Source organism: Lithobates pipiens, unplaced genomic scaffold (assembly GCF_037356315.1).
Source record: "Lithobates pipiens isolate NorthernLeopardFrog02 unplaced genomic scaffold, aLitPip1_a1.2 Scaffold_22, whole genome shotgun sequence".
Taxonomy (NCBI): Eukaryota; Metazoa; Chordata; class Amphibia; order Anura; family Ranidae; genus Lithobates; species Lithobates pipiens.
Window position 1 is genome coordinate 161,614,856 of NW_027507784.1, and position 26,297 is coordinate 161,641,152.

At 39.7% G+C, this 26,297-nt stretch overlaps 1 protein-coding gene across 2 annotated transcripts in view; it reads right to left on the reverse strand.

Annotated features, from left to right (window-relative positions):
• Positions 1 to 26,297, reverse strand: part of PARD3B (par-3 family cell polarity regulator beta) — a 2,156,380-nt gene that overhangs the window by 2,039,166 nt on the left and 90,917 nt on the right. For both annotated transcript variants that reach the window (XM_077448525.1, XM_077448526.1), the window contains exon 2: positions 17,435 to 17,536. In XM_077448525.1, coding sequence (XP_077304651.1) covers positions 17,435 to 17,536 — 102 coding nt within the window. The remainder of the gene's footprint in view (positions 1 to 17,434; positions 17,537 to 26,297) is intronic.

A 26,297-nucleotide genomic window follows, 5' to 3' on the forward strand; every position in this document is an offset into this window, starting at 1 on the left:
ACTCCCACTTCACTGGATTCAGCATCATAAACTGAAACAGTCTTACCAGTTCCTGCAGCTGGTGTCATAGCCTTCACTTGAGTGCGTTGTCGTCTCACTGGTGTGGTGTCTCCACAGGCTGACTCCCCCATGTGGCCATGGAGCAAAACTGCAGCCTTTCTGGACCCACTGACGCCCCCTGTAGGTAACACAAGATCCTTGTTGCTAGGGGTAACTGCAGACTTGCGCTCCAAAGCTGGTTGGCTATACCTCATGCAGGATTCAGGCTGATATACTCTCCTTTCTGGACTGACCCCTTTGCCTAAGTGGCCATGACAGAAAACTTTACGTTTCTCTGGATTTCCAAATCCTGGGTCTTCCGGCGACACTTCTCCCATCCTGGAGCATTGCTGGCGGCCCGTGATACGATGGAACTCTCCTCTAAGAAGGATTTCCTCTTTAAACTTGCGATAGTCATCCTGGTCCCCATCCATCAAATGGTAAACCGACCGGAACTCTATCCGCAATAAGGTTTGCAGCAGTTTTGGCCACCGGTCCCTAGGCCATTTTCTCTTTACAGCAACTTTTTCAAATCTTACAAGGAAGTCTCCCACCTCCTCTGTAGGCAGCATGGGTTGCACATAGTCAGAGGCCAAGATGTCAGCCCCTTGCAGTGCACCCCACTCTTTGCGATTCCGCTTGAACCATTCATTCGCTGTCTCACATGTCACTGGCCCCTTTTTACTGGTCCTACAAGGTGGAGACATCTTCTCAGGCCATGCTGAGCTCACTTCTTGGCATCTCCTCCATGACTGGCTCTCACTCGTTGCCATTGGATACCACTTCTGAGGACACAGCTGATCACAATCATTAGTAGATGAGCTCCAGAATTCATCAACCTCCCATCCAGCTTGGTTATTCCACAAACATTCCTGTGACAAGGGGCAATGGGCAACAGCATGTCCCCACTCACTACAACTAATGCAGCGCAGAGGCCTCCTTGCGTCATGCTGTGGCACCTTTGGGCTCAGGCTGCCAGGAACAACATCCTCTTTCACTTCTCCTTTAACTCGGGGTGACATGATCAATTTACCCCAGATCACAGCGATGTCAGACTCAGACAAATTCTCTGGTGTGGCTGGGGCATGTGGTGAAATACCCTCTAGCCACAATAGCCGCTCCCTGGCTTTAGCAAGGATTGCTTCCTTTTTTTTGCTTTGACCGTCCCATCCTTACAATCACATGCACACAGCAGCTTGTAACAGTTCTCAGCAGAGAAAGAAAAAAAAAAGAAAAAAATCTGATGTTTGATTCTCCCTTCACAGGTACACAACCCGCATGCAACACAGTCCATCAAATAAACGTATACGCAATGCTGTTCGCCTGGCTGCCACACACAGCTAGCAGTAGTTCCTGATGCGACTCACCATGGAGCAAGGACCCAGATTCCACCATCTACATGCCCGCATTCGAGCACCACTTGTGATATTGGGGTGATTAAGCTCAATTGGTAGATGCGCGTTTTAGTCTACATCAGGCAGGCGTTTTATGGTTAAGGGCCTGGTAGCCCACGTTTATTATAAGAAAACAAAATATTTAGTTCATCCAGTAATCCCACGCAGGGGTTTAAATTCATTCAGCACACAAATGAACATACCAAGCCACCTGGCTCTCAATTGTCAACAGTTCCTCTGCTTGCTCCCAACAGATTTGTCAACTCTTTCCAGCCCCCTGGACTCACCGACTTCCTTAGTCTTCCTGACTCTCAAGGTTTGTCAGCCTTTCCCAGTCCCTTACACGGACTACAGTCTCCCACAGGGCAAACCACTCTTCAACCAGCAGCAAGCTGCTCACACTCCTCCACACCAACAGCCCTTCATTTATATGGCTTATATGCAGCTGGGCACACACCCTGCTCGTTAACATCAAGACCCAGACACAGGGCTGGAGATATGCAAACTCTGTGTCTGCGTCTCGTTTTCCTCCAATTTCATAGGGACAGAGCCTCGCTCTGTCACAATATATATATATATATATATATATATATATATATATATATATATATATATATATATATAAAATATATACACACACACATACATATATACAATTGTGACTGAATGCTATTAAAAACAACCTTTCCCTTTCAATCTGCAGGTCTGTAGTTTTCTCTAAAATGCAATGCAATATGGCTACCTGGGGGTGTTCTGGACACACACTGTGTATAGAATGCCCACTGAAAATGTCATTCCCTGCTTGTGTGATTGGCTTAATGATTTTCTCAGAAGAATTTTGGCATCCCCTGCAACAAGTGTCTTAATGAGATACTCCCAAAGGGAATCAAGTCTAAAGGGATGCAGATCCTGCCACTTTCCTCATTAGAGCCCTGCATGTGCTGCTGATTGAGAATTATAAAACCCTTCCCATACAGATTCACTCAAGATGGACGGGACAGCTTTTCCTTCAGAATAATAAAAAGGTAGGCATCTGCAACAAAGTCTGTTAAAATATTTGCAATGTACATAGATCACCCAGAGGGGAAGTTTTTTGCCCAACAAAAGTGGAGTTGCTTTATAATTATAGTCTGGGGCGTGTGTGGAGCTGCAGCCAGGGCAGTGGGCCTACTTGGCAGCTGCTGGCAAGTTAGCGTGCTGGAGCTGCCATTATGGCAGTATTGTTCATTTTTTCCACCTAGCAAGGAGCATTAATGCCGTATTAAATCGCTCAAAAAAGTTGCAGATTGCCATTCCTTAGATGCGGTGGCTGCATTTGATTTATTTTTAGCCCTTTATCCCTTATTTACACTTTGTGTTCTAGACAGTTACACACTTTCTTGTTATAAGGTGTGTCCAGTCCACTAGAGGAACAATGGAGACACCTTGGATTATCAATCTGGGGAGAGGGTGATGTTAGATACACTAGTAGATTTAGTTGGATTTGACTAACAAATTAAAGCTGAACTCCAGCTAACACTATTTAAACAGTTGTATCCGTTTTTTATTCTGTTTCACACCATTGTTCAGAGTATGGGAGCAGGCATCTGTTCCCTGATCCAGAAGTCTAGGTATGCCGAGGTAAGATGCCACTCAAATCAACCCAGTGCTCTAGGAATATATGAAACAATGTGTGGCCTCAGCCAGTGCTGTTATGACCACACCCCCCTGATGTGTTTGACCCCTCCCAGGGGAGAATGAGCAAGACATAGAATTGTGCATCATTGGCCATGTGGAGAAAGAAAAACTGGTGTACGTGTTTTAAGGAATACGATGAGCAAAGAAATTACATCATCAAAAACAGAAAGGAAAGAAAGAAAAGGCAGACTGAATAAGTGAATATGGAGATGTGTAAAAGGCAAAAAAGAAACATGAAAAAGTGAAACGAATGTAATGAAAGGTGAGAAGTGAAAAATTAAAACAATGTGTAAAAAAATCAAGAAATATAATAGTAAAGCCTCGTACACACGATTGGATTTTCCGCAGACATAAACGCAGACTTGTCCGAAGGGTGTTGGCCCCAAACTTGTCTTGCATAAAAATGGAACACAAATTGTCGGCCAATAAACACGAACATAGTGACGTACTACGTATTTTTTTTAGCTTTTTAGCACCACCCTTTGGGCTTCTTCTGCCAATTTTGTGTTAGGGTGAATGGCCAGTCAACCAGCCATGTTGAGGAATTTGAGGAGATAACGTGTTATTTATCATTGGCCTTGGAGTTATTGCTTTGACCCGTCCAGGAACAGGAGGACTTCTTCTCCTGGACTAAAAATTGGTTGTTTTATTAATCGTGACTAAGTATGTCATATGCCTTTGCTGCGGGTTATTGCCTATATATACGCCTAGTCCAGCGAGTCCAGCATTTGTGTCTATAGATATTGTTCAAACTATAAAAAGGTCTTTGTAAAATAAAAGGCATAGCCTCGTTTAATGTGCAAAGTGAAAAGATGGTGGCACATTTCTTTTGAAATGTTTATGCAAAGCCAGATAGCCATGACTGCGAGCAATGAGGTACAATAATGAATTGTGCGTTTTCTTGCAATGCAGAGAAAATACCCACAATAAACAGTTTACTACACAAGATTACAGGACACTTTTTAATTTGATCCAGCATACATTTCAGGCTTGAGACATGTTTTCACATAACCTTTTATTATTTCATCCACTGTGCAGAGTGTTGAATTTGGATACGTTTCAAGCAATTAGAAACCAAGTCTCATCTGTTGATTTCATAATAACATGTCAGTTAAATGTAAAAGATAATGATGGTGCGATTCAATTCAGTTTGCAATAAACAGGGCTCCGTTCAGTGATGATACTGCAGACAGATTACAAGCAACCCCGTGGCAGCAAACTGCTGTAATTCTAGATAAATGATTCCTCATTACATGAAAATAATAACGAGGTCACCCATCAAACGGCTTCTGAGATTAAAGAACCATCAAACAGTGTAGGCATTTCTTCTGCAATATGCTGCCCAGTGTAATAGCCTTGGACTTTTGTTCTTCCCTTAAAAAATATCCACAATACTACTCTAAATGTCTGTCAAAGCTATAGGAGATCAAACATGAGTTGTGATATCAATTCCACAATTTACCAGCCAACTTCGTATTCACGGGTTTAGTACATCAGCTCTTGAACCCCTTGACAATTATAAATAGTTTGCAGCTTTTTGCAGAATGCATTTGATCTTGTTAAAACCTTTCAGTAACTCGGCCCCCATTCAATGTTTACATGATTCCTGCATGTTAATGTGCAGGCGGCTCAATCAGAAAGATTTGATTGATCTCCTAATAAAACTACCAATAGCAAGAAATCGGGATACCTTGCTGAATATCTCTCTTTGTTTAATAAGGGTAAGTTCAAACATATGTAGCAGATGACATCCAGAAAATAACAAAAACATGATCTATAGACCAAAGACCCACAGACAAAAATCCCTAGGCTTTCACAAGTGTCCATGTAATGTAAGCATCAAGTAGCATTACTCCAGAAAAAAGAAAGCTTTTGAATCCATCTAGTACTCTATTTGCAAACAGTTGAGTACAAGCCCTCCTTATAACCACCCTATAGCTGATTTATTCCCACAGGGCAGCCCTCCTGCACATACATACATAATAAATATATATATATAATTTTTTTTTTATTATTATTCACGATTTATATAGCGCCAACAGCTTACACAGCACTTTACAATGTATAGGGGGGACAACACAATTGCAGTACAATACAAAGGGTACAGGAGGGCCCTGCTCATAGAGCATTCTAAAGGGAGGGGGTGGTGGTACAAAAAGGTATATATATATATATATATATATATATATATATATATATATATATATATATATATATATATATATATATATACTTGAAACAGGGACTACAATCCATCTCTTCCCCTAGTAAAAGCAGTACACAAAAACACTGGCTAGGCACGCAGTTAACCCTTTCATCGCCCTAGATGTTTAACCCCCAGTGTCATTAGTACAGTGACAGCACATATTTTTAGCACTGATCACTGTATTTGTGTCACTGGTTTCTGCAAATTGTCAGTGTCCGATTGTCCACCGCAATATTACAGTCCCACTATAAGTCGCTGATTGCCACCATTACCAGTATAAAAAAAAGAAAGAAAGAAAAACAAAATATATACCATTATATATTATATTATATATATACCATATACCATATCTACCAGTTTGTAGACGAAATAATGTTTGCGTAAACCAATCAATATACGCTTATTGGAATTTTTTTTTTTTTTTACCAGAAACACGTAGCAGATACACATTGGCCTAAAATTATGAAGAAATTTGATATTTTTTTTCTTTTTTATTCAATGCAAACATTTTTCAAAATTGTCTTTTTTTTTTTGTTTATAGCACAAAAAATAAAAAATGTAGTGGTAATAAAACACCACCAAAAGAAAGCTCAATTTGTGGGGAAAAGTTTGACATGAATTTTATTTGGGCACAGAGTTGCATGAGCGTGCAATTGTCAGTTAAAGTAACAGTGCCGTATCTCAAAAAATGCCCTGGATATGAAGGAGGTTAAATCTTCTGGCGGTCAAGTGGGTCAAAGGGTAACTTCACTTTTTTGGGGAAAAATGGCAAATATGAAAAAAATTATTATTATAGCATAAACAATTGCTACCCAAGTCATATTGTAAAAGAAGGTTATTAAAAATGACATGTCCTTTTCATTCTGCAGCACTTTTTTTTTTCTGTAAAATGGAATGAAATATGGCTACCTGAAGGTGTTCTGTATACAGATAGTCTTACGAAATGTCCCCCAGAAATGTCATTTCCTGCTTGTGTGATTGAGTTACTGATTTTCCCAAAGATCTACACTAAAATAGATTTTGGGCATCCTCTGCAACAAAAATAAAATTTTTGGCGAGATACTTTCAAAAGCAAATTACTTCTAAAAGGGATTCAGACTCAGTCCCCTTCCTCACTAGAACCCTGCTAGCGCAGCAGCTGATTATTAATTATAAAGTCCCTCCAATTCTCATTCACTTTGCACATGAACACAGACACATAGCTATTTTTTAAGAACAAAAGGTAGGAATCTTCAACAAAGTTTGTTGAAATCTTTTCAGTGTACATTGATCACTCAGAGAGGAAAGTTTTTTTTTTTCTCAACAAAACTGAAATGATGAATACTTTTGCATTCCAGTGTCTAGATTGTGCATCACCATTATTATTGATATCTTAGTTTTGTAGGTGCCCACAATTGTACATGGGACTTGATAACTTGGCCTTAATGGAAGTGTGTTGAATGTCACTTGCCATCAGTCAAACTTGAAGATGAGTGGCTCTGGAATGAGAAAGGGCACCCCCTTTAACTCTGCAGCTGATGGCAAGGAAAAGGCTCTTCCATAGGCTGCTTCTTAACGTGGTTGTAAACCCTTACAAACCACTTTGACCTACAGGTAAGCCTAGATTAAGGCTTACCTGTAGGTCCAAGAAATATCTCCCAAACCTATACGGTTTAGGAGATATTTGCCTGAAGACGGGCACCGCTGTCTACGGTGCATGCACCGTAGACAGCGGGGCGCAGGCGCATTGAGCGTGGCATCGGCGATGACTAAGATGCCGCGCAACGCCGCGTGTCTCGGCTCCCGTGCGCATGCGCGGGAGTGACGTCATCGCTGCTCCGGCGAATCACAGCGCCGGAGCAGCGAGACCCACGGAGACCCAGCGAGAAGATGGATGCGGCGGACTACAGGGGACAGCGGTGACTTCGCTGGCTCCTGTGTCAGGTAAGTGACACATAATGGGCTACTATGCGATGCATAGTAGTCCATTATGCTTTGCCTTTGCAGGGAATGAAAGAGGAAGTAAACTCATCAGGGTTTACTTCCTCTTTAATGAAATGTATGTAGCTCATTTAAACTGAAGGTTCAGTTGGGCTAAAAGGAAAAACTTTTTACATTTTGGATAGAGTAAGGGTTATATAAACCCTGTCAGATTTTTGCATTTGGGAGATTTACCTTCACTTTCTGTCCCTTAACCAGACAGGAAGCAAGCGCAAATTCAGGTCACCAGAACTCGTGTCTAAATTGGAAGATTTCCCCTCTATTACAAACCAAAATGTGAAATTTTATTTTATTTTCTCTTTCAATGATAATGGTAAACAGGACAAATAGAGAGGGTGAATATCCCTAAAGGAGGCACAGACAGCAATACAAACTGACAGGTGTTCTAATACTTCCCCACTCTATCCAAAACTAAAAAAGTTTTGCCTTTGGATATACTTTAACCATTTGATTACCAGCATGTATGTACCTCTTAATTACCAGGCCATTTTGATAGTGCTGTGATAGTTTTACTGACAATTACTTGGTTATGCAACCCTGTATCAAAATGAATGTGATTTATTTTATTTTGAGACATATACAGTAAGTAGTACATTGTTACTTTAGACTAGGCACATTTCTAATTCTGGATGAAAAAAATCATGCAGAATTATAAATTACAACACACATGCTGCATTTAGATATATATTGCGAATTGCAGTTTAAATGAACCCATACTGCGTCTTATGATATCAACCTACAGTGGAACCTTGGATTATGAGCATAATCCGTTCCAGGAGAATGCTTGTAATCCAAAGCACTCGCATATCAAAGCAAGTTTCCTCACAGAAGTGAATGGAAATTAACATAATTCGTTCCGCACTGACTTCTATCGCATGCAATACCGCATGTGGCCAGAGGTAGGGGGGCGCCGGAAGCTTCGGATATACTCGCAAACAGAGTCAGGATTTAAAAAAAAAAAAGTTGCTCGTCTTTCAAAACGCTTGTTGCGTTACTTGTTAACCAAGGTTCTACTGTACATGTTTAATATAAGCCGGTTTTCAATTACACGTAAGAACAAACCAAAGCTGGATAAAGACCATGCATTAATTGCAATGGCAGTGCAGATTGAATGGTGTAAATTAAGGTGGTAAGAGCACAGCTAGTGTGGTAAAGGAAAGAACTATTTCAAGTGAGCCTATAATCAAAAGCTGAATTTCTCTCATTTACTGTCCATTTTGGTAATTGAGAAAATTTAATTATTAACACTTCTATTTCTGAAAGCATTCCATATTTACAGCATTCCTAATATACAGCATTTGCAGTGGTTCACATGAAGGAGGTCAGCAACAGACACGGGAGAAACTGGATTGTAATACAACTTATTGACAGATTAATTTGGAAACATAAAAAGTAACAAAACAAAAAAAATATTAAAATCAAGTGGATACACAAATGAGCACAATCTTTTCATCTAGATAATTAGAGTGTGGGAGAGGCACATTGTTCATAAAGAATGACAGGTTATAAGAGTGATATATACAGTTCATGTACCCCAACCTGTGCAAGGAGAACTAGATAATGTACTAATAATGTAAAGTGACTGCTGACACTGGCTGAACTACATACATTGAGATGACTTGTCCAACAAATCATACTGCTTCAATACGCACTCCCCCTGTTTCGCATCATTACTGAAGCACTTAAAAACTGCAGAGGAAGCATTAAAACTGCTTCTAGGGTGTTTGATTTCAGTGCATTCTGCAAATAGACAATAAACATAAGTGATTGTCATCGGTGGAGCATGGAATATGTTGGATAGTAAAAGATGTGCAATGCACTTAATGACATATTTCAGCTGCTAATAAAAAACCTTAAAGCCACCCATTCATAAGTGCATTATGTGTCAGTCCAACAGCAGATTTCAAAAAATATGAGCAGTTCAAAGCAAATTTAACTTGTCTATCACTTGAGATAGAGCAAAGTGACAACTTTATCTTGGAATAAAGAAAAACATGTTTCTCATTTTTAAACACGAGGAAGGACTTTTTCATGCCCTATACATACAGTATACTGTACATCAGTCAGTGTTACACCAAGAGGACCAATTTCCGATATTTAGAGGTGTATTACATCACGTCACAGGAACTGTAGAGTCACTGCATTTGTTAACAGCCATTTTGTTTGTTACGTTTAACGTTCACAACAGAAGTGAATATACTGTATATTCTGTCTTTTCCAAAGTAAACATTAAACACTTGAACATTACTAAATATAATATAATGCACTACGTAAACAGGTGAAACTGTCAGAATTATTATTATCCATAAAAAATGTAAAATATCGTTATCAATCTGTTATATACAGGCCCTAATGTCTTGCTGTGTCAGGACAATGGATAGTTTTAGCTGAACTCTGGGTAACCGTAAAATAAACAGTTGATCTACACCAATATAAACTGGTATTTAGCAGTAAAAGATGTTGTATTTCTGTCCAGCCAGTTTTGTGATTCTTCTGCCTCACAGCAATTCTACAAATACAAAATGCAGCTTTTACTGCAATACTTTTCTGCTACTCTCCTACATTGCCCCCTGTGATCCAGCCCCTGTCTACTACCAAGGTGAATGATGGCCATAAATGTGCATGCAAAGTAACAGGTTCAACCTAATACCTCCACTTCAGCTTCACTTACCTTTCTTCCACATCCTCATTGCTCTGTTTGGCTACTAACCTGTGTAACCTACGAGTTGCTCAACTTGTAGCTTGCAAAGGGTTATAGAGTCTCCCTGTGTGACAGCACTGGCCCAAAACTGTCACAATGAGTCAGTCTAATTTCCCTCAAGATCTGTTGGATACTGGATATGTTCCTTGCTTCTGACAGCAGAATGCCAGGGGAAGGAAGGAAAAGTCATGGGGAGGGGGCATTAAAGGGTAAGTTCACTTTTAAAAAAAATGAAATAAATGCACAGCTTCTGCAGAAAAAAAAAAAAAAGTATTTCTTATTTTTTTACTTGGAGCCTGTAAAGCAATGCACCCTTGATCAGATCGCAGGTGGCATGCAGGACTCCTGCACACTTTTTCAGTGTATCCGTCTGCTCGTACAGGTATGCTGATACACATGGAGAGGCAATGAACCAGAGTTCAAGAGTGCTATGGTAGTTCACAGAGAACTACAAGCCGACAGCTGCAAAGGCTGTCAGAATTTGTAGTTTCCCATTCACAGAACTCTGTAAACAAATGACGCGGTCGGGCATGATAGTGACAGCGTGATAGTGACAGCAAGCAGAGGGAGAAGATCCCCTGCTTGCTGTCTCTTGAGGCAGAGGAGCCGGCGACAGCTGCCTGCATGGGTGTTAATGTTACATATTGCACCCTAAAAATGGGTGGAACATGTAGCATGTCCCAAAAGTGAGTTAATCCTTAAAAATTAATCTGGTTGCTTTTAAAACGAATCTGCTTGCAAAGCACAGATTTTGTTTTCAAAAGACACTGTTGTTTGAAATACTTACCATCAATACCTTCTAAATATCACCCTCTCTACCTCACCAGTCACTTGTGTGTCCATTCAGAGTTGCATAGAGAGATATGCTAATGACATATCGGCTGGGGGGGAGAGAGTCATCAAACACATTTTATGGTAGGCGGTTTTGTGTTAACTGTTTAAGATAAGTACACTGATTAAAAACTGAGTACATTTTATAGTATCGTCCAATTAAGGTTTTTCCACACAAGGCCATGCTTAAGTACTTCCATGAATCTGTATGAAAGTTCACAAATGGATATTTGTGAATAGGGATTTTCAGAAACGCCCAAAGACAGTCTTGAAGGTACCAGGTGACTAGCAGCAATGCAGATTGCAACAGTTTTGATTTAAAGAATATCCACAGCCAAAACATTTTACTTTAAGAAAAAGTAGGGAAAGCTTAGAACCCCTGTCCAAGTCCAGTTACCCCTGTGCCCACTAGAGAGATTCATCCTCTTTTTGTCTTATAACCGTTCTCATCAGAGCATAAAGTGATGGGAACTCCATAATTTTACAGTTCTCACTAGAACAGAAGTTGAGAAAAAAAAAAAAGAATCTTCCAATGAGAATATATCACTACCTGTAGCACATTTATTCAATTTATGAGTTTACGTCACCTCCTTCACGCCATGGAAAGTAATTGACATGGAATCACAGCCCTTTAGAATGATTATGACGCTTTTATATAACTATTAACTCTTGTTAATACATTGTCTTCTTGGCTCTGTTTTATTCACTTAGAATTTACTATACTGAATAGATATAAAAATAAGGAAACATTTGCTTTTTGTTGTCCTCTATTATTCTAAGGCAAACAGCAGTAAAACTGTTCTTGGATTTGGTTACAACACACTATAAAGCAATCTACTTAATATATACCCCAGTGTCAAATAAACTTTTAAATATACAAGTAAAGTTCAAAAAATGTGTTTTTTTTCTGCGGGGGTTCAGGCACTGCTCTTCTGGATAATGTTGTAAACACAGTATTTCATTCTCTAAACATTAAATCTTTCCAGCTGAAGGAAATTGTTCTTGTGCATCAGGTCTTACCAGCTCTTAAATCTCAAATGGCAAAATTGCACAGGGTATCCTTGTGTTTACAACACCAACATGCAACATTTGTCCTCTATTTCCTCCATTCTTAAATAACCTGTTATACACACCAACTCCCGGAAGTGCCTGAGCTTGAAATGATTTAAAAAGCATTTCTGGTGCCTACCCTAAATCAGGTAATTTTGTTGCCTATCCCAAAACCATAATTTACACTAATGAGGATCCATGAAAAGAAAAACATTTTTCTTCTTTTTAAAGCATATGCCAGTTTAAAATAAAACCTGTGAGGATCAACATATGGGACCTGCCAATACAACTTTATATTTATAAAGTCCTGGTTTCATTGCTGTCATCCTGCTCTTGGCTTTACATGCTAATGAGTCACTGCTCTGGAGCAAGCATGTTACCACTGAAGTCTGAATTCTGTCCCATATATCTTTTCCAAGGCAGTAACACTATGCATGGATCATGCTGCAGCTTCCTATGCAATCATACATGGTGCTCAGTGCACATGACTACTGTAAGTGTACTTGTTGGTTTCAATCAGTTGTTTTCCTAAATGGACTTGCCTTGAATATCTTCTGGTATTGAAGACAACAGTTTTACCTGTATTACAGAATTACAACATTTTCTGAATGATACTGCAGTTAGTTTGATTGTAAAGCAGAGCTCCACCCAAAAGGGGAGGCTCTGCTTGTTTATACTGCCCCCCCCCCCTTCACTGCCACTCTTGCCATTTGGTTTTGACAGATACCAGCTACCACTTCCGGGTGAGATCGCTGCAGCGATCTACAAATATGTCCAGCCCCTCTTCCTTACCCCGCTACTTTCTGGGACATACAGGTCCCAGTAGAAGACAGAGGGACCATTCACAAAGTGCAGCATGACTCGGGCATGCACAGTAGAAAACTGACAGTGAAGCCTGGAGGCTTCACTGCTGGTTTCCCTTAGTGAAGATGCCAACTCCTGCACCCGAAGCCCATTGAAGAATCAGCTCAGGTGCTGACATTGCTGGATCCCTGAACAGGTAAGAGTCCTGATTTTTTGATGGGAGACTAAAGCTCCTCTTTAAGCATGGCATATTTATTGTGCTTTTGATCCTCTATAATAAAAGTGTCAGCAAATTTGGTGAGACCCTTCTCTTTCAATAGTATGTATTGGTTTTAACAGGTATAAAATACAAGATACATTCGGAAAACAGTGAAAATAGAAATATATCTTGGTCAATGTGACCTACAAGGCTTTGGTGAGTCTCTTTACTATCAGGTGACATAGTGAATCTCACTGGGCACAGACACAAGAGAGGACTGGAAGGTCTATATATATATATATATATGAAGGTCTTTTATTAATCACCAGTTTCCCATCCCACTAATCAAAATATTGGATTTCAAATATTTTTTGATAATGGGACTTTGAACACTTAGCACACACATTTTTAACTATATGTTTTTAAATTAAGTTTTTTTGTATGTGATTAATTTGGACATTTTATAATTATGATTAAAAGCGCTATTTACTTAATTGAAATATTAAACTATTCAGAGAGGGTAATGTGGAATTCTCTAAACAGCAACCCCCCTTTGAATTATATATATTTTTTCGCTTTTTTTTTTTTTAGAATTTGTAGGTTAACAGTTCAATAGCGCAGTGTTCTTGAATCATATATTGACACCACTGACCTGAAAGAACCTTTCAAATCCAAGTCTGGCTGTAGGTTTGTGCATATTGCAAACAGACTAAATAGCCTAGGCCTATTATTACAGCTTATAAAACAGAGGAAAAGAAGAGGTAAGGTGTTATATCTGCTAATTTGCTTGCTGCCTCTGTATATTTGAATGTATGAAAAACACAGTTATACATTCTTTCTATTGTATCATCTAACATATAGCACATAGCTCAAATAAAAAAAAACTTAAACATTCCACTAGGTGGCAACAAACAAAGGAATGAGTTTTGTTTAGCATCATTTAGCAATAAACTGAGGTCATACTAACCAATTTGTTTACATTTTATAAAGAGCTAACATTACAACCGTCACTAACAGCAGATAGCTTTGTTTCCGATTTTTCTATTGAATGATACATTTTAGTAATAGATTGCAAACTTGTATATTTATAGCAAGTTATCTCTTTTGAAAATGTTGTTTTCAAACAACAGTCTATTATTGCCCCTGCAATTTAGGCACAAACTAAAGAAATGCAAGTGTGCAGAAACTTTAGAGAGATAGTATACCATTCAAATACCCGATCTAGTGCAGGGTGCATGAGCGAGCATACGAATACAAGCTTTTCTCACTGTGCGGTCATGAAAATATCTGACTTGTCAAACACAGCAGGTTTTTGCACATAGCGGAGATTCCATATGGATCTTGCTCATCAGTGACAGGCTGGTGTTTAGCAGCATCCTGGACAGCATTTTTGCCTAAGTTGACAAAGGTAGGGAAGGACTTAGGCCCTCTTCACAGTGACCTGAGCATTTTGTAGCTTGAAGCCTGAAGCTACAAAATGCTGGAGGGGAAAAAATCTATTATTCTCTATGGAGATGGTTCACATCTCCACTCCAAAACGCCTTAAGCCAGAAGCTCAAAAAAGCCTGAAGTTCAAACAAGGCCTGGTAAAGTTTTTTTAGGCAGATTTGGGTGTTTTTTTGCTTTTTACATTGGTGACCTTTTGACCTGCACAAAATCACGGCAAAACGGCGTAAAAAACACAGCAAAGACGCTGTAAAAAATGCCGCAAAAATCATGGAAAATCATGATAAAATCACGCGATTTTTTTGTCTGAAAGCGCTACACTCAGGTGTGAATGGGGTCTTAGTGTAATAAAAAAAAAAACTGATTATTATTCTTAACCTCCATTTTTTTCCTGCTCATGTTAAAGGTCTTTTTTTCTTTGAGGCAGACATACAATATGTGGTTTGACTGGCACCACTGCTTGCAGATCATAGCGGTGCTCACTGTCAAAGGAGTATGTGAACCATCTCCATAGAGAATAATAGATTTTTTCCCCTACAGCGTTTTGTAGCTTCAGGCTTCAAGCTACAAAATGCCTAGGTGTGAATGGGGCCTAAATGTGTAGTTCATAGTCAAAGAGAAACATCCCCTAACACAGGGAGATAATGTCTTCTTTGACAAGGTTTACACAGCTCAAAATGCCAGAGGTGCTATAATGCACATTGCAAGGGTGCTGATGATGGCCATTTTGCACCTCTAAAACACTGGCTTTAAGAGGTATTCCATCTCTATTCTTTGAGGGTGTAATGTACTGTACAAGATTATGGCACAAAACTTGCATCTGTAACATGCTTCATGCATCTGAGCTTAATGATTAAAGGCTCATCAAAGTTTACCTTTTAAAAAAAAAAATGCACATGTATTTTTTTTCTCAGGAGCCTGCAGAGCCTTGCATCTGCAATCAGTGGATCACACGTGCAATGTAAGGCTCCTGCACACACTCCCCCACAACTTTGTGCCCATACCTCAGTAATGGCATTCAGTTACAAAGCTGGAGGAAGAGGTAAAAAGGGCAAATAAAAGGGGGTGCTTGATAGTAACATGTTACACCCTAAAAAGAGGTGTAATATGTAACAGGTTACTAAAGGTAAACGTATCCTTTAATATCATTATTCCTATAATAGCATAATGGGCCCATCCCTAAAGAGTGAGAATTTGCTGCCTTATAGGCAATATCTAGTGACATGGTTTGTATATACGCAGTGCTCTGCAAAACCTACATTGTGCCATGTATTCTTCATGAGAACTTATAGTACACTTCCTGACATGTACCGCTGCTCAGGCACTCTCCTGTTCCTGTATCACCTCAAAGATGGACATTTGCAGTGTGAGATCATTTAGGACTCCATTCACACTGAGTTAAGCGTCTTTGGTCATTTTTCCTGACACCTGGCATTATTTTTTTGAGTTTCATGTATGAGGTTTTTTTTTTGTTACTAGGCAAGCTTCAAAATGTCGCTGCTCTCTGGTGTTAGGAGTCGCCCTTTAAAAAAAATAACTGAATTTCCTGTGTCGAGTGTTGATGTTCTGGTCATACTTTTAACCATTTAGGTGTGAATGAGGCCTAAGGCAAATCCTGCCCACTCCAGCCTCCGCTCAAAAATATGGAGAATCTTTCTGAGCATTGCAGAAACAGTTTGTAATGTCATTGCTTATTAAAATTGGGGGAATTTTGCTAAAACGAAAGTAGCCAGAGTCTGGCGCAGCTTTGCATAGTAACCAATCGGCTTCTAGATTCAACTTGCTCAGTTAAAATCTGAAAATTCAAGATAGAAGCTGATTGGTTGCAACTCACAGCTGTTCCAGATTCTGACTGCTCCAGACTAAGTAAATTGCCCTGAGCCTGGGTTCACAGATGTGCGGTGCGAATTGAAGCTCAGGTTTCCTTGTGAAGAGAAAACTCAGTTGTTCAGCGTTTCATGTCAGTTTTTGATCAGTATCAGCTCAGGATTGCTTCAGGATCAGCTCAGGATTGCATCAGTATTTCATCCTGTTCACAACAGAACACATCTGCGAATCAGATGCATAGAAGATAATGGGCCTGAATTCGCACCTGACCCGGACCGCACTGCCTAAAAAACGCACATGTTTTTTGTGCAATGTGGAGTGCAAATGCACCGCAGATATGTGAACCGGCCTCATTAAAATCAATGTATTTTGAAATGTCCTGCGAATTGGATGTGGTGAAAGCTGCATCTAACTCACATAGGTGTGAACAGGGCCTCAGTGTTTTTCTGAGGGTGTGCTGAAAGTACCTGAAGACCAGTAGTATTAGGATTTCTTTACTCCTACTTCATTCATCCTAAGCAAGTTGCAGTAATCAGCCTTCACTGCTCCTCCTCAACAGGATGGGTTTGATATACGTAAAGTCCTGCTGCTTTACCAAGATGGCTGCAGACCACACCAAGACACTGGGATGGATTTACTAAAAGGTAAATAGACTGTGCACTTTGCAAGTACAGTTGCACTCATTTTCCCCAAAGCTTAGTGAATGTGGTAAAACTGTGGATTTCCATCAATAAATCGTGCTAGCAAAAAAATATATATATTTTTATTTTCCTTGCACCTGATCGGGTATTCTTTTACAAAGTGAAGCTTAACCACATTACATTTGCTAAGTAAAATGAGTGCACTAGCAAAGTGCACAGTCTATTTGCCTTTCTGTAAATCAACCGCATTGTGTGGAATGAGGGATAGTAAGTCTGCCCTGGGGAAGAAAAAAAAAAAAGAATAAATCAGTAGGCAAGGAGCCTACAAACTGGTGACTATTACTTGCCTCTGTGCTTTTACAGTCATGAAGATATTGATAATATTACACTGAAATTACAATATATATTTAGGTCTTATCTTGTGTCAAAGCCGTATTTGTGCTCAGAAACAGAGCTTTCTGTGCAGCAATGTGATCATTTCAATCTATAACACAGTAAACCGTGTTAGAATAGAAAATCCTAGGACTTTATAGTCATGTCACTGCTATAAGCACCATCTTTTTTTTGAAGGATGGTTTTCATGGGCTTATACTAAAAACCAGAAAAATGTAATAAACCAGATGTTAAATAATGTTCTACCTTGTCCTTGTCTTCAACAACATCTGCTACAATATCATCAGGGTCCAATATCCCTCCATCTTTGTATTCTAGATGACGGATCTTCACCCAATATCCTGGTTCCTAAAAAAAAAATAAAAAAAAAAGAAAGAAAAAGAAAACAAAAAGGCATTAATTCTATTAAATATGCTTGGTGTAACACATGCGGCTAATTTGGCTGTTAAACCATTTGCATTAATAGGAAAATATCTTGAAGGATATAGACATTCAAATTGTTTATGTTATCATCGTCTGTCTTGCATTTTTTTTTTTCAGATGCCCGCTATAAGATTTCTACATGAAAGAAATATTTAATGTAAACCAGAGTTTTATTCTACAGTGCCTTATAGCAGAATTGTTAAACCTTCTTTAAAGCCCATCTCTGGCTTCACATTCAGTGTAGGGTTATGGGTTCTGCATTGAACTTAAGGAGGAACTGCAGTCTGCTCACATAATTTGTAATAAAAACATCTTTGCCATTCTGAAGCTTCCCTCCAAACACTTTGCATATTATTTTATATATAGTGTGATTCTGTACTTGCCATATATGCTGCAGAAACCTCCCTCCACTGAGTCTGGCTGAATCCATTCTAACCGTGGGCAACTGAAGCTGCTGCCTGTTCACTTCCTGGATTTACACAGACACACACCTCCAGCTCTGCAGCTCTCATTGGCCCTCTTATGACTCACCCCCCCCCCCCTTCCTGGCAAACTCTCATGATTTTTGCAGCCCCCCCCCCCCCCCCAAATAAACAATACTGCAAGGGAGTGTTTTTCTTTTCTATAGAGTTCAGATTTAACCTGTTAAAAAAGGCATCATTATAGAAATGTTGGTTCTGCCATGCCCAGCCTGGTTTAGAAGGTGTAGGTTCTCAAGCGATTACCCATAATTTCTGTTTTCACTGGTAGCTTTAACAATTTTGTTTTAGATCTATAAGTAGCCTTAAGCCCCTTTCACATGGGGCAGACTTCGCCAGGAGTCTGCCCGCTCAGCAGGGAATAGATGAGCAGGCAGATCGCTAGTCCATGTCTGCCATGCTTATGCAGAGCGGACACAGACACAGCCTTCTTCCTCATGGGAGATGGGATGTAAAACGGACCATTTGTCCATTTACATCCAATGGCCATCCAATTCGATAGACGGATGGAGAACAGATTCCACATCTGTCCGTTTTTGGCAGATAGGATCGGATGTCAGAGGGTATCAACGGACATGTCCGTTGACACCCGCCTGTCCATAGAGGCCTATGCATGATCTGATCGGTTTATCGGTTAGCCCATGTGAAAAGGGTGATCAAAACCCTACAAACAATATTTTTCTTTCTCCCAATATATAGAAGTTATTATTTTATTTTTTTAATCCAAGTGGAGTCATGTTAGGCTGTGAAAATAGGTGCATGTAGTGCTTGCAAAAAAAAGCAGAAAAAAATAAAAAATAAAATCGCATAGTACTTGTATAATTGAGGTCAACATCAGGAAAAGCAGAGCTGAGTGAGAGCCCTTACCCATCTTGAAGAAATGGCACCCTGTTCATTAAGGTGCCCTAGGTAGATTGTGGTTGGTTGATACTCATCCACCACCTTAGCGTGGGTCCCATCTAAATTGGAACTCTGACATGTGCAGGCTCCAGCTGTTCAGAGTTCCTTTGGACTGAAATGAGCTGCATTCATCTTATGTTTGTGCTTACTATTATTAAACTTACCACTTTAAATGCATTAGCTTTATGCACCTTTTTGTTTCTCTATTGTAAGTAGTGCTAAGGGGAGATTTTTTGGATGAGTAAAGATTTAAAAAAAATATATACCAAACCCACCCCTAATTGTCTACAAATCTGTAACATCACTCTAAAATATAGAAGCAGACTTGATCACCTTTTTACCAATGTTTTCTGGCTAGGACCTGGCATTGTTTCCAGTGCTCAGTGTACTGGTATTCATGTCAAAGTTTATGTATGTGCCACTCGGCTCAGTCATAGGAAATGAGGGCCATCCTCAAGCTATAATGTAGTCACTGGCACACCGCAAACCAGATGCTGTTGGGCAGTATGACGCAGTAAAAAGAGGCTCTGATCTGTATCCAGTAGTATGATAAAATTTGACAAAGATGCTGGGCACACAATTTAAAAAGGATGGCATGAGATGGTCAATATGGTGATTTTTTTAAATTGCATTAACCAATTTATCTTTATTAGCTTTAAAAAAATAAAAATAAAAGTGGGATGAGGCCCAATATAGCAATGGACATGTTGCAATTTTTATAATGCACACCCAATACATTATATATATACACACACACACATACACACACACATTTATAAATAATAAAAAAAAAAAAGTTATTAGATACTCTGATTATCTTGATAATTAGTTACTAATAACTATTTTCGCTCCCATAATGTTGCTCTCTGTATCTGTAAATTATTTATACTACAGTATCTAGCAGAAAGAAATTCTTGTCAGAGAAACTGTTGCCTTGAAACACTTTTGGCAAAAATACCTGGAATACCAGGCCAAAGTGCAGCTACATGACTCACAGAGTAAATTAATCTTTTTTTTTTTTTTCAGTAGTAGGAATACTTTTTTGTATGAGCTGGTTAGCTGTCAGCATGAAAATCATCATAACACTAGAACACTGCAATTCATTAAAAATGTATTTATTAGCAAAAGCACTAATCAATTCATATATAGTCTAATCAATTTCATGCAAAAAAAAAAAAAAAAAAAGAGAGGTGTCTGCTCAGATCAGATATAGTACACATAAATGCAATCACCTGCAGCACCTTGAAAGGGCAACAGTCAACCCCATGTTTGTATGTACCTTTATAAAAAGAAATGAGACAACGTATCTAAGAGTATGTTTTTTTTTTTTTTTTTTGCCACTTTGTGTGTTTATGGGGGTCGTTGCGTGTTAAAGGAAGGAGCGGACTGATTTTCTTAATGTAAATGATAATAAATACTAACAGATTTCTGGCTAGTTTTCTTCTAGCCAGTGTTTTCCTGGAAGTTGTGATGCACTCTGCCAATGAACCTCACTCATTAAACTGGGTAAGTGACCCAAGAGCAGAGCGCACCAGTGGCCCTAAATACAGAAAAAACAGTCTTTGTTCCTCTCAAGACCTCCTGCTTTCTAGCTCCCTCGTCACCTCCTCCCATGCTCACCTCCAGGACTTTTCCAGAGCCTCTCCAATCCTATGGAATGCCTTACCCCAACCTGTCCGATTATCTCCTACTCTATTAGCTTTTAGATGATCCCTGAAAACCCTTCTCTTCAGAGAAGCCTATCCTACCCACACCTAACAACTTTTTTCATTTTCTCCATCAGCTCATTCCCATAGTTATTACCTAGTTGTAAGCTCTAACGAGCAAGGCCCTCTGATCCCTCCTGTATCGATTTGTATTTTAAGTGTACTGTCTGCCCTCATGTTGTAAAACGCTGCGCAAACTGTTGGCGCTATATAAATCATGTATTATAATAATAATGTCCCCTGAGTGACCAAATACAATCCAAAGAAGATCACATTTTTAACATTGCAAAGGGTTTGAAGGCGAGACTCCCTGATACCTGCGGTCAATGATCTTATAAGGGAATAACCCCTAAACAGTTGTTACTCTGTATTAACCACTTGACCACAGGGCACTTAAACCCCCTTCCTAACCAGACCAATTTTCAGCTTTCGGTGCTCTCACAATTTAAATGAGAATTACTCATGCAACACTGTACCCATATGTAAATGTTGTCTTTTTTCACACAAATAGAGCTTTCTTTTGGTGGTATTATAAATCAAGACTTAAAATCTGGTAAAAAAAAAAAAAAAAAGAAAAAAGAAAAAATCTTTGTTTCTGTTAAAATTTATTGCAGAGTACTGCAGAGTATTGGCAGAGTACTGCAGAGTATTGGCACTGAGCAGCGCTGTGGGCACTACAGATCCAGTCCACAGCACTGCTACAAACGATCTCTCCCCCTCTCCCCTCACACTGTACAGATCGGTACAGAGTGGGGAGGGAGGAACCGGCGTCATGATATGGCGCCGGTTTGTTTACAAGTGATCGCTCAGTCAAATGACGGAGCGATCAAGTGGTAAACGCCCGATACTAGCGGCCATTTACTGTGATCCGTGACGCACCGGAACTTCAGAAGCCTGCGGTCACAGATATTTCTGGGCGTGCACCCCAGGGGGCACGCGAGAGCAACATTCTGGGAGGATGTCCATGGACGCCTTCCCAGAATAAGCCAACTGCGCTGTTGCCGCCTTTTGGCTATGACCCGGTCGGCAAGTGGTTAAATAAAGAAAGAATGCTGAGTTGTCAAAATAGTTGATATATATTATAACATCTTTCCCCAATGTATTATCAGAGGATAAGAACAGTTAGGCCCCTTTCACACGTGCAGACAAGTATGTCCATATTTCATCCATCCGTTTTCGGATGAAATACGGACATACATGCATCCCTATGTTCATCCGCTGACACCTGATATCACCCATCCCTGCTATGGTCCGATTCTGCAGACGGAGGAAAATCCTATTTTTCTATCTGTCTGCAGAGCGGATTGGATGAACACGGACAGACGGTCCATGTTCATCCGATCCCCTCATAGGGGAGAGCGGAGATCTGACAGGGCGGTCCCTGCACAGTGTGTAGGGACCGCCCTGTCATCCACCGGCTCACCGGGGATCAACGGAGAGATCACCACTGAGCAAGCGGATGTTCACGGGGCAGATCATCACGGATCCTTCACATAATCCATAACACATTAAATGTTTAAAGTGATGAAAGTGTCCAAACATAAGTTAATCCTTAGGTGAAAAAAGGCTGGTGGTCCATTCAATTAGCGGCAGGTGTATCACCGCGTGCTCCCCAAGGGATAGATAAGACAAAAATATCTTACCAGATAATAAGACCTATCGAGGTCTATACACGCATTAGTGAGTATTCACCCCTCACTTCAGCCAGCTCAACTGTTCAGTGATGCATATATTGATCTCATAGGAGCCTCAGACCCGACTATGCAGTAAACCAGAAGGTAGCGGAAACAAACCCATTGTGCAGCGTTCAATTAAAAGCACAAGAGTTTAACAGCAAATCTACTTAAAGCAAAGATAAGTTACACAGGTATATCGGAAAAACATCAGGACACTCTCCACGAGTGCCAAGATATCACCGCTATTCTTTGCCTTGCCTAACCTACAGTTCTTTCAATGGAACATCTTCTGTCTTATCTATCCCTTAGGAGGCACAAGGTGACATACCTGTCGTTAATTGCCAGGACCACCACCCTGTTTTCACCCAAGGATTAACTGGTGTTTGGACACTTTCATCACTTTCATCACATACTGTGAATGGAGGGTGTTCTCACAATGCTCTTCATTCACAGTAGAAATGCAGAGAACGGTACAGACATCATCACGTGCCAATCTTTGCATCTGGAAAGCACTGGTAGAAAACTGAAGAGGAAGAAGATCCACTGTTTTATGTGTCTGATCATGGAACTCACTGTTATATCACTATTGATTGTATGAAGTATGTTTACATTAATGTGTACTGTATATATGCAACTGAAGGCAAAATAAAATGTAGGGTAGCAATATGAAATGGTTCCCCACCACCTCTATTCCTTTAAAAGATGACCTATGTCATATACACAAGGAGAATGAAATAAAAAACTGAAGTTGTAATTGTGGTAAATTTAATAGAGCTTAGTTACAGTATAACAAATTGCAAGGAACTAAACGAACTTAACCAAATAAATTTTTCCAAGAAAAATATCTTAACTGCAATGTGAAGCTGCCAAGAGTGTAAAAAGCTGCACAACTGTGTGGTCCACAGGAATGCAGACTGACCCGCCAAGGCATTTGGATTTTTTGGAAAAAAGTCAATAAAAAAAAAGGAAAAATAATTATTTTTCAACATAAAAACAACAGTATATAAATTACAAGGAGCTAAAACGTGCCTCCTTCATTGACTTACATCTCACACAATGTCCATGCATACTTCTCAACACTAAGACTATTGATCAATGAAAGTGGAAGTAAACTAAAAAAATAAAAAATTTCCCCCTGCAAAGTAAAATCATAATGTGCTAGTAGAGCTGCCCAATTCTAGCCAAAATGAGAATCTCGATTTTTTTTTGCTTACAATAAAGATCACGATTCTCGCGGTGTAACATCATCTTTCACATTATACAAAGAAAATTGTTTCGTTTTTATCAAATTCATTAAAGTGAATGAGTGCATTTGAAAGACCGGTGCGCAAATACAGTATGACATACAATTTTCAACAACCGCTATTTTATTCTCTAGGATCTCTGCTAAAGAAAAGTGTATACATTATAAAATATATATAATGTCTGGAGGTTTTAAGTAATTTTCTAGCAAAAAATAGTAATTTTAACTTGAAACCAACAAATGTCAGAAAAAGGTTTATGGCCCGTACACACGTTCCGAAAAATCGGAAAACAAATACCGCTTTTGACACGATCGTACGAAAATTGGATTGTTATTACAGAGCTTTCGAGAGCCGATCACAACAATTCATCTACCGTAATATTATAAGATCAGACAAGCATGAACATTTTCCTCGAACGATACGCACGAAACGTCGTACAATCTGTCATGCGCTATTTAGATTGCGTGTATGGCCATTAGTCTAAGTGGTTAAACATCCTGCAATTACACACCAAAGTTCAGTCCTTTGATCTAAAAGGACAAAACGTTACAATGTTTATAGTTAGTTCCGCGGCTGAGCAATGTTGTGATACTTGGCAGACTGCCTGTTTATTTTTTATTTTTTTGACAGCTGTTGGCTGCAGCAGAGAATTCTCTGCATAGAAAGAATTGGGAAAATGCTTTGTCAAGATGGAAATTACCTTGCAACTAAGCCATCCAGTGGATCACTGTTCATGTCTGTTTGGTGCTGATTTACCAAATTTAGCAAGACTGCATTACATTCTTTTGTTCTTATGCACGTACCAATGTGTACATCCATTAATCTACATGGAACAAAGTGGTTTCAAACACATTCTGTTATGAGAATACATTGTTCCCTCTGCTCTAGACTTTTTACATATCCACCTTAGTTGGGGCCTAATAGCAAAGGCTATAGGTTTGCCCTGATCCCAAGAAATACAGATTATTCTTCGGACCCTGGACATCATTAGCAAAATCTCACTTTCCTATCCCATTGTATTAACAGCAAGTAATAAACAAGAGCTTCACATGATACTTCTAGAATGCTGCATTACAATGCTACACTGGTATAGGAGCGACGGATCAAATCCATGACACTCACAGGTAGAATAAAGATTCCTACCGTTATTCAAAAAGTCTAGCTGATTTTACCTTTGGCATTCCATTACAATATTCCACTTCCCTTAAATAGCCGATTCCCTTCAGAAACTGGGAGACTTTTGAAATAGGAGATGTGAGCTAAAGCTTACTTAAAGGCGAAATCCGAGGTGGTAAAAAAAACTTGCAGTGGGTGGATCACGTTTGCTGAACACCTCATTGCCGCTGCAGCCAGGAGCTTGCATGTTGGTTATAGGGAACATCTAGAAATACAAATAGTGCTTAAAGCAGGGCTCCACCCACAATGGAAAGCTTTGCTTGTCTGCCTCCTCCACTGCCACATTTGGCACCTTTTGGGGAGGAGCGGGTACCTGGTTTTGACAGGTACGCCGCAGCGAACTCAGCCAGAAGTTTGGCCCCCTCCTCCTTCCCCCACAGCCGGGCCATTCACAGAGTGCAGCGAGCTTCGCACATGCGCAGTAGGGAACTGTGAAGCTGCAAAGCTGTAGTGGAGATGGCGGCGGCAGCACCCAATAGTCGATTGGAAAATCAGCTCAGGTGAGGACACCGCTGGATTCCTGGACAGGTAAGTGTCCTAATATTAAAAGTCAGCAGCTACTGTATTTGCAGCTGCTGACTTTTTTTTTCTGAAGGAACCTGAAGCTACTCTTTAAGCAGTGCCCTGAAAATGTACCTTTTGTTTGGTATCCTTCCTGAAAAATAGCACCTCACCTCCCGATATGCGAGGGTGGCCATTGTCTACACTCTCATAGTTGTATATCTGAAGTGTGAGATTCAAAGTGTTGTTGCCTCTGACTGCTAGTCTCAAAAGATTTGGAGTGAGATATGGTGGCATCAATACCATGCTGCTTACTGTTCTCCTTGCTGGAAGCTTTGACATGAGGAAGAAAACCCTGCCTGTACCAAGATGGCTGCCTCTACACAGACACATAGTGCAGAACAATGCACTGTAAGTCAGTAACAAAGAATGATCAGCTGCAGGAAGAACCAAGGCAATACAGATGACGAGTCATTTTCCACTTACTGCTTCCATAGTTCAATTCCTGCTTAATGGGAGCTTACAGATTCTAACCACTCTCCATGCATGCACCTGCCTTGTATAGTATGCATGTTCAAGCAAAATGTGTTAAGAATGTTGTCAGTGACATTTTAAGAAACTGCACTGAAATACGAAGATGAGCACAGTTACATTGAGAAGAGTGGGAACTAAGGCATCATTTGTTTTAGATGCTTTTTAAAAAGGAGCACCAAGGAAGAAGCTCTATACTATACTGGTCCTTTAAATAACTGCTGTATGTCCTTTTAAGTTACTATTATGCACAGTTGGCAGATTCTAATATTTCTTCATGCAACAAACATAAAAATGAAAACATGAGGCGGATTTTATTTGAGTTGATAATGGTATATATGCTGATGCCATTTATTATTAGGAGACCTCATTTGCCCGAGAGGTGTACTGTGGCAGATTTCCATATGCAATATACAGACTAATGATTTTGCTAAACTGATATTGATGAATACAAAACAATAGTACGTGTACTT